Source organism: Staurois parvus, unplaced genomic scaffold (assembly GCF_062004578.1).
Source record: "Staurois parvus isolate SC_StPar_1 unplaced genomic scaffold, SC_StPar_1.0 ptg000455l, whole genome shotgun sequence".
In the NCBI taxonomy this organism is placed as follows: Eukaryota; Metazoa; Chordata; class Amphibia; order Anura; family Ranidae; genus Staurois; species Staurois parvus.
The window spans coordinates 235,786-247,667 of record NW_028318251.1 but is presented as its reverse complement, the minus strand read 5'-3'; the positions used below and the strand labels follow the sequence as shown (position 1 = coordinate 247,667).

Genomic DNA, 11,882 nt, shown 5'->3' with positions numbered 1-11,882 from the left:
ACCCCTGCCCAGGGGTAGATTGCCGCCTGTTGCCCAAGTCTCCAATCCGCTGTCCAGTCACGGAGGGAGCTCGGCTGAGACCCCAAGCCTAGGGGGTAGATTGCCTGCCTGTCGCTGAAGACCCCCCGTGCCTGGAATCGTCCCTGGTTTGAGCACACATCACCCTCCCTGCCATTTCCCCATTGAGTGTCTGTCCTTTTGTTGCTTCAATAAAGCTTTGTGTGTTCCCCATCTTCTCCGTGTGCTCTGTCCTGCCTGCACTTCCGTTACATATATATTTTGGAGTATAGGAGCACTCCCACCACTGTCTTGTACATTACCATATATATTGGAGTATAGGAGCACTCTCCACTTTTACACTGCTGTATATACTGAAGTATAAGAGCACTCCCACCACTGTCTTGTACACTGGCGTATATACTGGAGTAGAGGTGCATTCCCACCACTGTCCTGCACACTGCCGTATATACTGGAGTATAGGAGCACTCCCACCACTGTCTTGTACACTGCCATATATACTGGACTATAGGAGCACTGCCACCATTGTACTTTACACTGCTGTATATACTGGAGTATAGGAGCCCTCCCCCCACTGTCCTTTACACTGCCCTATTTACTGGACTATAGGAGCACTCTCACCACGGTACTCTATATGGCCGTATATTATTATTATACAGTATTTATATAGCGCTAAAAGGTTTGTTGCCGTATATTATTATTATACAGTATTTATATAGCGCTAAAAGGTTTGTTCAGCGCTGTACATTATAGTGGGGGACAGTACAAGAGACAATACAGTAACAAAACAAAACACGAGGGGGTCAAGGGCCCTGCTCTTTCAAGTTTACAATCTAGGAGGGAGGGGATAGTGGTACAGGAGGAAGTGGCTGTGGGGGATGGAGTGGTAGGAGGAATGGAGGAGATCGGCTGTTAGGTGAGGGCGGGGTAGGCTTCCTTGAAGAGATGGGTTTTCAGGGTGCGCCTAAAGGTGAGGAGGGTAGGTGACAGTCTGATGGATTGGGGTAGTGAGTTCCAGTGGATAGGGGAAGTCATGGAGAAGTCCTGCAGTCAGGCGTGGGAGGTGGAGACCAGAAAGCTAGAAAGTAGGAGGTCTTGTGAGGAGCGAAGAGTACGGGTAGGGTGGTATTTGGGTATCAGGTTGGTGAGGTAGTTTGGAGCAGCGTTATGAATGGCTTTGTATGTCTGTGTTAGTAGTTTGAATTTAATGCGTTGGGCAATCGGGAGCCAGTGACGGGAATGACAGAGGGGGGTGGAGGTCAGTGGAGGGAATTACAGAGGGGGGGTGGCAGAAGCGGAGCGGTTGGTAAGGTGGATGAGTCTGGCCGCTGAGTTCAGGATAGACTGAAGCGGGGATAGTCTGTGATGAGGTAGGCCAGTGAAGAGGAAGTTGCAGTAGTCCAGACGTGAGATAATAAGGGAGTGAACGAGTAGTTTAGTAGTTTCTGGGGTTAGGAACGAACGTATTTTGGAGATGTTGCAGAGGTGGAGCCTGCATGAGTTTGCCAACGACTGGACATGGGGTTGGAAGGACAGGTTTGAGTCTAGAGTGACACCTAGGACTTTGGCTTGCAGGGTGGGACTGAAGGGGTGAGGCGAGTGGTGGAGAGGTAAATTTGCGTGTCATCGGCGTAGAGGTGATAGTTGAAGCCGTGGGAGTGTATCAGTTTGCCGAGGGAGGAAGTGTAGATGGAGAAGAGAAGGGGCCCGGGGACAGAGCCTTGGAGGACCCCAAAAGAGAGGGGGTGAGAGGGGGAGGTGGTAGCGTTATAGGTAATGCTGAAAGAGCGTTGGGATAGATAGGAGAGCCAGGAGAGAGCGGAGTCTCTGATGCCAAGGGAGTGTAGTTTATTAAGGAGGAGGGGGTGGTTGACTGTGTCAAAGGCCATGGAGAGGTTGAGGAGTAAGAGGACTGAGTAGTGGCCATTAGCTTTGGCGGTTAGCAGGTCGTTAGTGATTTTAAGTAGGGCGGTTTCGGTGGAGTGTTGGGGACGGAAGCCAGACTGTAGTGGATCGAGGAGGTTGTTGTCAGTAAGGTGGACGCTTAGGCGATTGTAGACTAAGCACTCAAGGAGCTTGGAAGTAAATGGCAGCAGGGAGATGGGTCTAAGGTTGTTCAGGTCGGTGGGGTCCAGGGAGGGTTTTTTGAGTATGGGGGTGATAGGCACATGCTTTAGGGGGTAGGGGAATGCGCCAGTAGAGGGAGAGAGATTGAAGATGTGGGTGAGGGAGCATAGGATGGAGGAGGAGGGTGACCGGAGGAGTTGTGTGGGGACAGGGTCAAGGGGGCAAGTGGTGAGGCGGGCTTCTGAGAAGACCTTAGTGACCTCCTCAGTGGTAGCAAGGCTGAAGGAGCGGAGTGTTGGGGAGGTTATAGTGTGTGGGACGTTAGGTGTGGTGGGGGGTAGGGTGGTTGCGAGGTCAGAGGAGGGGAGAGTTGATGGGGTTATAGTGGGAGGGAGGCTAGGTGGGGAGGTAGGTTGAGCATTGGCGATGTCCTTACGAATTGCGTCAAAGTTATTTTGGAAGTGATTGGCAATCTCGTGGGCGATGAGTGAGGTACTGGGTGGAGGTGGGGGGGGGGGGGGGGAGAGTAGGGAGTTGAAAGTGGAGAAGAGCCGGCGAGGACAGGTGGAGAGGGTGTTGATGAGGGTTACGTAGTAGGCTTGTTTGGCAGCGTGGAGGGAGGAGGAGTAGGTGAGAAAGGCGGATTTGTAGAGGGAGAATTCTCGAGGGGATTTGGCTTTGCGCCATAATCGTTCCAGCACGCGACTGCGTTGTTTAAGATTTTTAGTGTGGTCGTTCTGCCAGGGTTGAATGCTACGTGTGGTTAGGGGTGCTAAGGAGTCTAAGGCAGCTGATAGCGTGTTGTTATATGCAGTAGTGGCCAGGTCAGGACATGACAGTGGAAGGATACTGTCGCTGCAGAGTGGAGAGGGGCCGGGTTCAGGTTGCGAAGGGTACGGCTGGTGATGGTTTGACGTTTGGGGGGGAGGTGTTTGAGGACGGGGAGATGGAGAACGTAATGAGGTTGTGGTCAGAGAGAGGGAAAGGGGTGTTTGTGAGGTTGTGGAGGGTGCAGAGATGGGAGAAAACGAGGTCCAGGGTGTTCCCGTCAGTGTGGGTGGAGGACTGTGTGCACTGTGTGAGTGCAAAAGATGAGGTTAAGTGGAGGAGTTGGGAAGTAGCCGGGTTGTTGACATTGATAGGGATATTGAAGTCTCCAAGGATGATGGTGGGTAGCTCAGAGGAGAGGAAGAAGGGTAGCCAGGTGGAAAAGTCGTCAAGGAAGTGGGATACGGGTCCAGGAGGCCGATAGATTACTGCAATCCTCAGAGGGGTGAGGGAGAAGAGTCGGATGCAGTGGGCCTCAAAGGAGGCATGCCGACCCCACCACCTGTACGACCGCTCGGTCTGGGTGAATGGGACCAGACGATACCTCCATAGGAGAGTGCCGCAGGGGAGGTGGAGTCAGTGGCTTGGATCCAGGTTTCGGTGACCGCTAGGAGGTTGAGGGAGTGGGAAATAAAGAGGTCATGGATGGCGGTGAGCTTGTTGCAAACCGATCGGGCGTTCAGGAGTGCAACCGAGAGTGGAGGGGTGGATGCGGGAGGAGGGGGACAGGTATAAGGTTGAGGGGGTTGCGGCGGTTCGTGGGAGTAGGAAGGTGCCTAGTGGGTGAGTGAGGTGGTGAGGGACCAGGGTTTGGGGAGATATCCCCAGAGGTTAGAGAAGAAGGGTGAGGAAAGTAAGATGGGAGCGGGATGTACACAAGCGCACATGCCTTCCAGTCCTGGTGTTTGGGTCAGCAGGAGAGTGAAGTATCAGCAGGAGGTGATGAGAGTAGTAGTAGGGAGATGATAGCAATGAGGGGGAGATGTACAAGTTTTGGGGTGGAGCAGAGGGGTAAAGAAATGAGATTTTGGGAACGCAAGAAAGTAATATGAAAAGGAGGAGTAGAGGGGACATATTAAAAAGGTACTCGGAGTGGCACTCAGACTTGTAAGAGATGTTTCCCGGGGTGTTTGCTTGCAGTCTGTCCAGCATGCAGTAGAGTTTCTTGTTGTTGTTGTGTCTTCCTGCTGCTTGAGTTCTCCTGCTTTAGTTCAACTGCTGTGTTCAACTGCTTCTTCTTAGCACTTAGTATGTACTGGGAGATAGGAGCACTCCCACCACTGTCCTTTACACTGTCTTATATACTGGAGTATAGGAGCACTCCCACCACTGTCCTATACACTGCCGTATATACGGGACTATAGCATTCGGTTTATTTGCAGGCTGTTTGGCAAGTTGAGCTGGGAATTTTTCTCTTTTGTTGTTTGGCATGCATCGCCCTTCCATGTACTCCTTGATTTTAAGGCCAGTTATAGCTTGGGGCAGTGGCCATTGTTTGTACTGTTGAATTGTTGGTTAGGGGGCGCTCTGGACACCTTAGCTGCCATTGTGCTGCATGCTGGGTGTCCAGTGAACTCCTGTACCTGTACTTTGTAGGCTCTGAAAATTTGCAGAGTTAGGCTGGCCATACACTATACAATTTTCTGTCCAATTTCCTTTAGATTTACCTTCAACTATGTACTGTAAGGGCTTGCCTAATTGGATACAATTGATAGTGTTTAGGTTTGACCTCATATTATATGGTTTTTGGTAAATCTAAAACAAAATTCTCAAAAAAATTGTATAATGCATGGCCAGTCTTAGGAACTACAGAATATCGGGTTGCCATGACGCGGCTCTGTAGCTTACACATGTATTTGCAAATGTGTGCTAACTAAACCCATGTTTTTAACACATACTGTTAGACATGTTAAATTGGTTTGTTCGAAGGCGGTTTGGCAAGTTGAGCCGGGAATTTTTCTCTATTGTTGCTTGACATGTGTCGCATTTCCATGTGCTTCTTTCTGTGAAGGCCATTTATAGACTTGGGCAGGGGCCATTTTTTGTAATCTCAAACCATACAGAGCTTATTACGAATATCCATATAAAAGATCATCTAGGTAGCAGCGACCATAACATGTTTTCATTTATTGTTAGCTGTACACATCAAGCATATATGGGAAAAATAAAAATGCTCAATTTTAAGAGAGCTAATTTTCCAAGGCTGAAAGCTGCTCTTCAAGACTTACACTGCACTCTAAAAAATAATGTTTTGGCTCAACAAAAAAAATGAACGCAACAGTTTGCATCAAGCTTTTTAAGTTATGACAATGTCTGGTGAAATTAAGTTGAAGCAACAAACTACATTGCATTGAGGTAATTAGCTTTTCTGATAGAAATGAATGCATTTTTATTTACCGCCAACTTAATTACTGGCATTATAAACACATGTTTTTAAGTTGAGTACTTAAACATATTAAGTTAAATCAAATAGTTTTTCCAGTTTTTATAAGAAACCTTCAAGTCACGTGTACTTAATTGCTACAATTATGAGCAAGTTTTTTAAAGTTAAAAAGCAGTTAAAAATCAAGTTGATCCAAATTGATTTTCTGTATTAGTTTTTAGCTTTGTTTTTTTTATACTAGCTTTCAAAAATGAATTAATCAGTTTAGGCTTTCACTAGAATGTGTTGCAGAAACCCCGCAATCTGTGTGCATTTCGCGCACCGCATTCAAATCGCACTGCCCTTGCAGTCTGCAGTGGATGTCAGTGTTGCAAACACAGTGCATTTGCCGGCACCAGATTGCATGGTACAAAACAAAACATGCAATCTGGTTGCACTGTGGTTCAAAAATTGGTGCATGCATGTCTTTGGTGCGATGTGGTGTGATTTGAGCTCATTCAAAATGAATGGGCTCAAATTGCATTACACTGAACCACATGTGAATTGCACAGGAATGTGTTGCAGTTCCTATGTGATTAACATGCACTTCATTGTGTGAACCAAGGCCCAACAATCCAATTGTTAAACAATTGACATTTTTTGCACACAATAGTTGTGTATTCCAACAAAAGTATTAAACAAATATAAATGAACTAGCACTTTATGTTTCAATGTTTTTATTACGTTTACAGAAAAGTAAAGTACAACAGATGGCATAGTATGTATACATGCATCCATCAACCATAAATACAAAATTACATACCGACTCTTACAAATAAAAATATATACCTATGTGTGATGTCAATTTAGACATAGATTGTATATTGTATAAGACTCAGTAAGAACAAAGATTTTTATATACCAAAACATTATCCTGAGTATATATTGGCAAGCGTCAGTAACAAACCTATAATGTGCATATCTGAATGGGCAATTGCCAGAAAGAAACACAAAGGACAATCTTATCCTTAAAAGAAAATAATGGAAATATTACTAGTAAGTAATCCAACAGAAGCAGTTCACATAACTATGTTGTTAGAAATTCTTTTTGCCCCAAATGGGGTCAAAGAAGCAAAAGGACAAAATGAACAAATGTAAACAAAACCCCAAGAAACATAGAAAAGTGTTAACATCTTGGAGCCACTCTGTTACCCACCAACCTCACAGTTGCGACATTACATAAAAAAGAACAAAAAAAAAACACCAGAGAGACCTTCAAGGAATCTATGAAGCCTTAGAAGTATATAACCAAACATTCTATAAAGCTGTTATATGATTTAATTAGGTGTGTGCCGAAATTTGTGAAATTACTCAAACTAATTTTTTTCACACCAAAATCAAATCCTTAAAGTTGTACTAATGAATGAGTAAGCACTTTGCATTAAGATTTTTTTAATATTGTCTGTCTGGTGCAGAAACTGTTTCTCTACAAGACCTTTGCTATATTGTGCAACAAATTGTGGCAATATAGTGAAGCTATTGGAGGATATTGAAAGTTGATATTTTGTGAGCTTTCTTACAATTTGCTATATTCTTTCCGCATTACCCTGCGTCAACCATTTTGTGAACTGAAATAAAAGTGAAAAATGTCATCTGAGTATGACTGTGCTATGGAACACATACGTTCTTCAGAGAATACTGTACTTACACATTACAAAGAATATAACAGAATATATAAAAAGGAAATAAAGGCTGCAAAAATTGAAAATGAATGACAGACTGCAAAAGATAGCAGAACCAAATGTTTTAAGCAACAGACAGCAAGTAATCATGAAAGACAGAAGTTGTCTAACTAATCTGATTTCTTTTTATGAGGAGGTGAGCAAAACCTTGGACAGAGGGGTGGCTGTGGACGTGGTATACTTGGACAGAGGGGTGGCGGTGGACGCGGTATACTTGGACAGAGGGGTGGCGGTGGACGCGGTATACTTGGACAGAGGGGTGGCGGTGGACGTGGTATACTTGGACAGAGGGGTGGCGGAGGACGTGATATACTTGGACAGAGGGGTGGTGGTGTCGGACAGATTGTTATTTTTATTACAGCAGCAGCTATTATAGCTACAAATGCCAGCGAGTTATAATGAGGACCAACAATGGGGCAGTTTTTCACAGTCCAACTTTAGAGTCTATGATGTGTCCAGGACTCCAGCACGGGATTTGTTGTACATCGAAGATCCCGGTCAGGTTTTTTCCATAAATATTACAGATTCATTTATAACTTGCTTGTTCCATCTTCTCCATAAACTGGGTTTATCTCCTGAAAATGAACACACGTGTTATTTGTTAAAGTCTCTTATAACAGAACAGGGTACAAATAGATCTGGTAATCTGGATGGAGGCGTTTGTTTTTTTAACACTGCGCCATTTCTTGTCTGTATTGGCCTAAAGGTGCCTGCTATCCTCTGCTTGTCAATAGTACAATATTGTTCACCTAACGAGGGGCGTTCAAGTCAAACCGGGACTTTTGAGTTTATATAATAAAAGAACAAATTTAATGGAGTGGAATCTGCATTTATTTTTTTAAATACTCCCCTGCTACATTTATACACTTATCCCAGCGTGTAACTAATGCCTTGACAGCTTCGGCATAGAAAGATTTGTCAGCCTGACCCATCCTAGGACAGCCGGCTTCATTCCTCATCATTATGTTCATCGTTCACACAGAAAGATTAGTCTTGTGCAATTTCAAGATCGATGATCCAGGACCAGGCGTTCCAGGTGCTGAATGTACACGGGAATGACTGCTGTGGGCTGGGAACCACCAAGCCCGGGATCATCACTGATGGACGGTACAAATCCCCCCCAAATGTCAGGACATGACTGGTGACAGTAGGGTAAAAAAATAATCATTTTATTCATTTTTTTTCTTTACGATTATTTTTTAACACACTGTTAGCAGAGCAATACAGTGTTACCATACCTCTTCCCAGAGGAGAAACACCACAAGGACAGTCTATAGGGTGAATATTCACTGTGATAGTTAATGTCAGGCTATCACAGTGATCAGAATCTGGTTCCCCCGGGTCCCCCGCGCCTTGTGACGCCATCATGCGCTGTGATTGACCAAAGCAATGTACAGCTATTCATTATAAAAAAATAAAGTGTAGTGTAAAAAGTGACATCAGACAGTCTTTGACAAGTCCTTTATTAAAAACAAAAATCAGCAAAATGTCCCCCGAAGTAGATCCAACGTTAATCATGATGCCCGCCGCCACCACCGACCGAAAAAAAGGAAAAAAAAAATCTGCTCCGCTCTCAACGTTGGCTACCGGACGTCTGACAGCTGCAACCCTGATGACCGTTCCTAAATACTGGCATGCCCCTCGGTGCTCTTAGCCCCCCCATTCTCTCCACCCTTCATGCTCTACACTCCCCCCCTTTGCCCCTGCAGCTCTGCCGGGTTCCCCCCTTTCCTCTCCCGCTTGCTGCTGTGGCGGGGAATCTGTCAGGTTGGAGAGCGGCAAAGAGGCCAGGAAACGTGTCATTTACCGGCCCCTTCCTTTTCCGAATGCAGAGCCAATGATTGGTACGATCTATGACTCTGTACAGAGCTATTCCTGTTCATTCATTCTATGCAGCTGAGGCTGCAGAGATAGAGATTGTGGACTGTCCTCAATCTCCTTTCTCGGTCCCAAAGGTGGAACATCAGGGGTCTGTTTCACCAAGGGGCTCCTAAAATTGTAATAAATAATTTTTTAAAAATGTAATAACAAAAATAAACAAATGTAAAAAATGGTAAGAAATAAATACAAAGACAAATAAATAAAATAACCAGGGTCACAAAGGTCGCACTTGCGACCAGGCCTTGGCGTACCGCCACCAGGCTTGGAGGGAAGGGCCCCGACTGAGGATCAGGGGGGCCCTTCAAGGTTACTTGGACCCTGAAGCTTCTAGTTACGCCACTGAGATGACATGACTTTGGCAACATGACAGTCAAACACAATTTCATTGAATATTGAGGGATTTTCTTTAGATATTATGTTCACAGTGTAAATATTCTTTCACAAACTCCCCTTATATAAGTATGGGATTGTTTAGGCAAATGTAAAACACAACATTGTAAGTAGTCTTTGTTATATAATATCTAAAATATATACAAGTGATTTATAACATTCAACAATGGTGAAGCGCTATGCTTAACATAATTATAAAGTGCAATACGTGATGAATAAATAAAAATAATAACAAATGCACACTATAGTAATGTGTGCAAAATTAATGTGCCACAAAAATACCAGATTAAATTTCCATACTCAAAAATAAATCATATATTATATATACAATAAACATGATATACACAAGTGCAATATAAATAAATAAATAATCATCACAGTGATATAGTGTTACAAAACCACACTTGTGGTGTTGTGCAAACACTAATTGTATCTGATATGCCAATCAAACAGCTAACCAGACCGATTATGTGAAATAATACAGTGATGTGGCACTCAATCTATTCACACAAAGTGACAGGTGCTCACAATGTATAAAAATATATATTCAAAAATTCAGTCCACAATAAAGTGCAAACAATAATAAATGTGCAAGTATGCAAATGAAGTGCTTCACTTCTCCACTCCACGCTTGATGTGTGCTCAGGTGACACTCTAGTGTATCTATCCTAACAAGTGGGAGGCACATATGCAAACTGTTGTAATTCCTACACTGTTCACCTGATTTGGATGTAAATGCCCTCAAATTAAAGCTGACAGTCTGCAGTTAAAGCACATCTTGTTTGTTTCATTTCAAATCCATTGTGGTGGTGTATAGAGCCAAAAATGTTAGAATTGTGTCCATGTCCCAATATTTATGGACCTGACTGTATGATCAGTGTAGTAGGACTCAAACATATGCGGTGAATACCAAGGACATAAAGAGATACACAAAGAAGACCTCCATAGTGTAATGCTGCTTATTCCAAATATCAAAAAAAAAAAAAAAACACGTCAAATAGAACACTCACATTTAATCAGGTACAGACCAGCGGTTTGCCATGCACATGGTATCGCACATGGGAACAATACCATACAGGTCTCTCTCCTGTCAGTATGGACATGCTGCTTTGTATGATGTCTCCCTAGTAACACAGCACAGTTAACCCCTTGATCGCCTCAGATGTTAACCCCTTCCTGCCCGGTGCCATTAGTACAGTGTCAGTGCTTTTTATTAGCACTGATCGCTGTATTGGTGTCACTGGGGATGTCAGTGGCAGTTAGTCAGTTCCTCCCCCCCAGTGTCAGAATGTCTGCCGCCGTCCTGCTATAAGTTGCTTATTGCCGCCATTACTATTACAAAAATAAATTTCAGTATATATACCGCCATTTGTAGACAGTATAACTTTCAGGTAAACCAATGAATTTACACATTTTTGCATAAATTTGTGATGAAATTTGATTTAAATTGTTTTTTTTACTAGACACGTTTAATAGCAAAAAGTCAAAAATATTGGGTTTTTTTTCAAAATTGTAGGTCTTTTGTTTACAGCAAAAAAAAATTAAAAACACAGAGGTGATCAAATACCAGCAAAAGAAAGCTCTATTTGTGGGAAAATAGGACATAAATGTAATTTGGGTGCAGCGTTGCATGACCGCGCAATTGTCAGTTAAAGTAACAGCAGCGCTGTATAGCAAAAAATATCCTGGTCAGGAAGGGGGGAAATCCTCTGGAGGGCGAGGGGTTAATAGTACTCACAGCTCAATCAAGATAAGGAATTGCTGAGAGCAGTATGACCAAATAACACCACATTAGAATCCCCCCCTTTCCGAAAATAAAGGGATAGGAAGGGGTCTCCACGGCCCCCCCCCCCGGGAATCACCGCAGGTAAGCACTGGCACCTCCTAGAGACCAGCAAAGTGGAGAGAGACAGAAGGTGTGGCTTGTCTATGTCTATTATATATATAAACCACAAACTAATGTATTGATCCCACCGGATTGGATGACAGAAAACGCAAAACACCCAAATAGAGGGGAAAAGATGAAATATTATACAGTCCTCAGCTGGGTAAGTCTTCCTCACCATACGGCCCCCACAGAAATCTATAAAGAGGTGCAACTCAATAAAATAATAAATAATCCCATTTCCTCACAAATCGCACACTTATATAGGGGGGTTTGTGGCTGAATTCTGTAATAAGGATGTCGGCAAACATATCGGAAACCTCCCACAATTTCTGCAATAGTTTATATATGATATATACAGAAGATGGTAAATGTTTTGTTTCCTTAGGATGGCTGGATCCCCATTAATCTAATAAATCTCTCCCTATTGATACCCTTACACTCCATATTGTTTGTATAAACTGTCAGACACTTACCTGTAATGAAATCTCTCCAGTAAAGTATCCAATATATAGGCAACATTAATAAAATTAAACTGATTAGAAGAGAAAATATCACAAGTATCGTTCCTACAAAAGAAAAGCAGAAGAGATGTAATATTAGTCACTCCCCAACATACTGACTATAATAAACCTATTGCTGCAATCACACAGCATTTATTTTACTGCAAGACGACGTTCACACCGAGGAGTTTTTGAAGCATCTTTGC

General features: G+C 43.5%; 1 protein-coding gene across 1 annotated transcript in view; it reads right to left on the bottom strand.

The window, feature by feature from the left end:
• Positions 1 to 5,995: 5,995 nt before the first annotated feature.
• Positions 5,996 to 11,882, bottom strand: part of LOC149452913 (natural cytotoxicity triggering receptor 3 ligand 1-like) — a 52,521-nt gene continuing 46,634 nt past the window's right edge. The window contains exons 6-7 of the mRNA XM_089688814.1: positions 11,650 to 11,742; positions 5,996 to 7,592 (exon numbers count right to left, since the gene is read on the bottom strand). Of these exons, the coding sequence (XP_089544940.1) occupies positions 7,516 to 7,592; positions 11,650 to 11,742 (170 nt within the window). The 3' untranslated portion in view covers positions 5,996 to 7,515. The remainder of the gene's footprint in view (positions 7,593 to 11,649; positions 11,743 to 11,882) is intronic.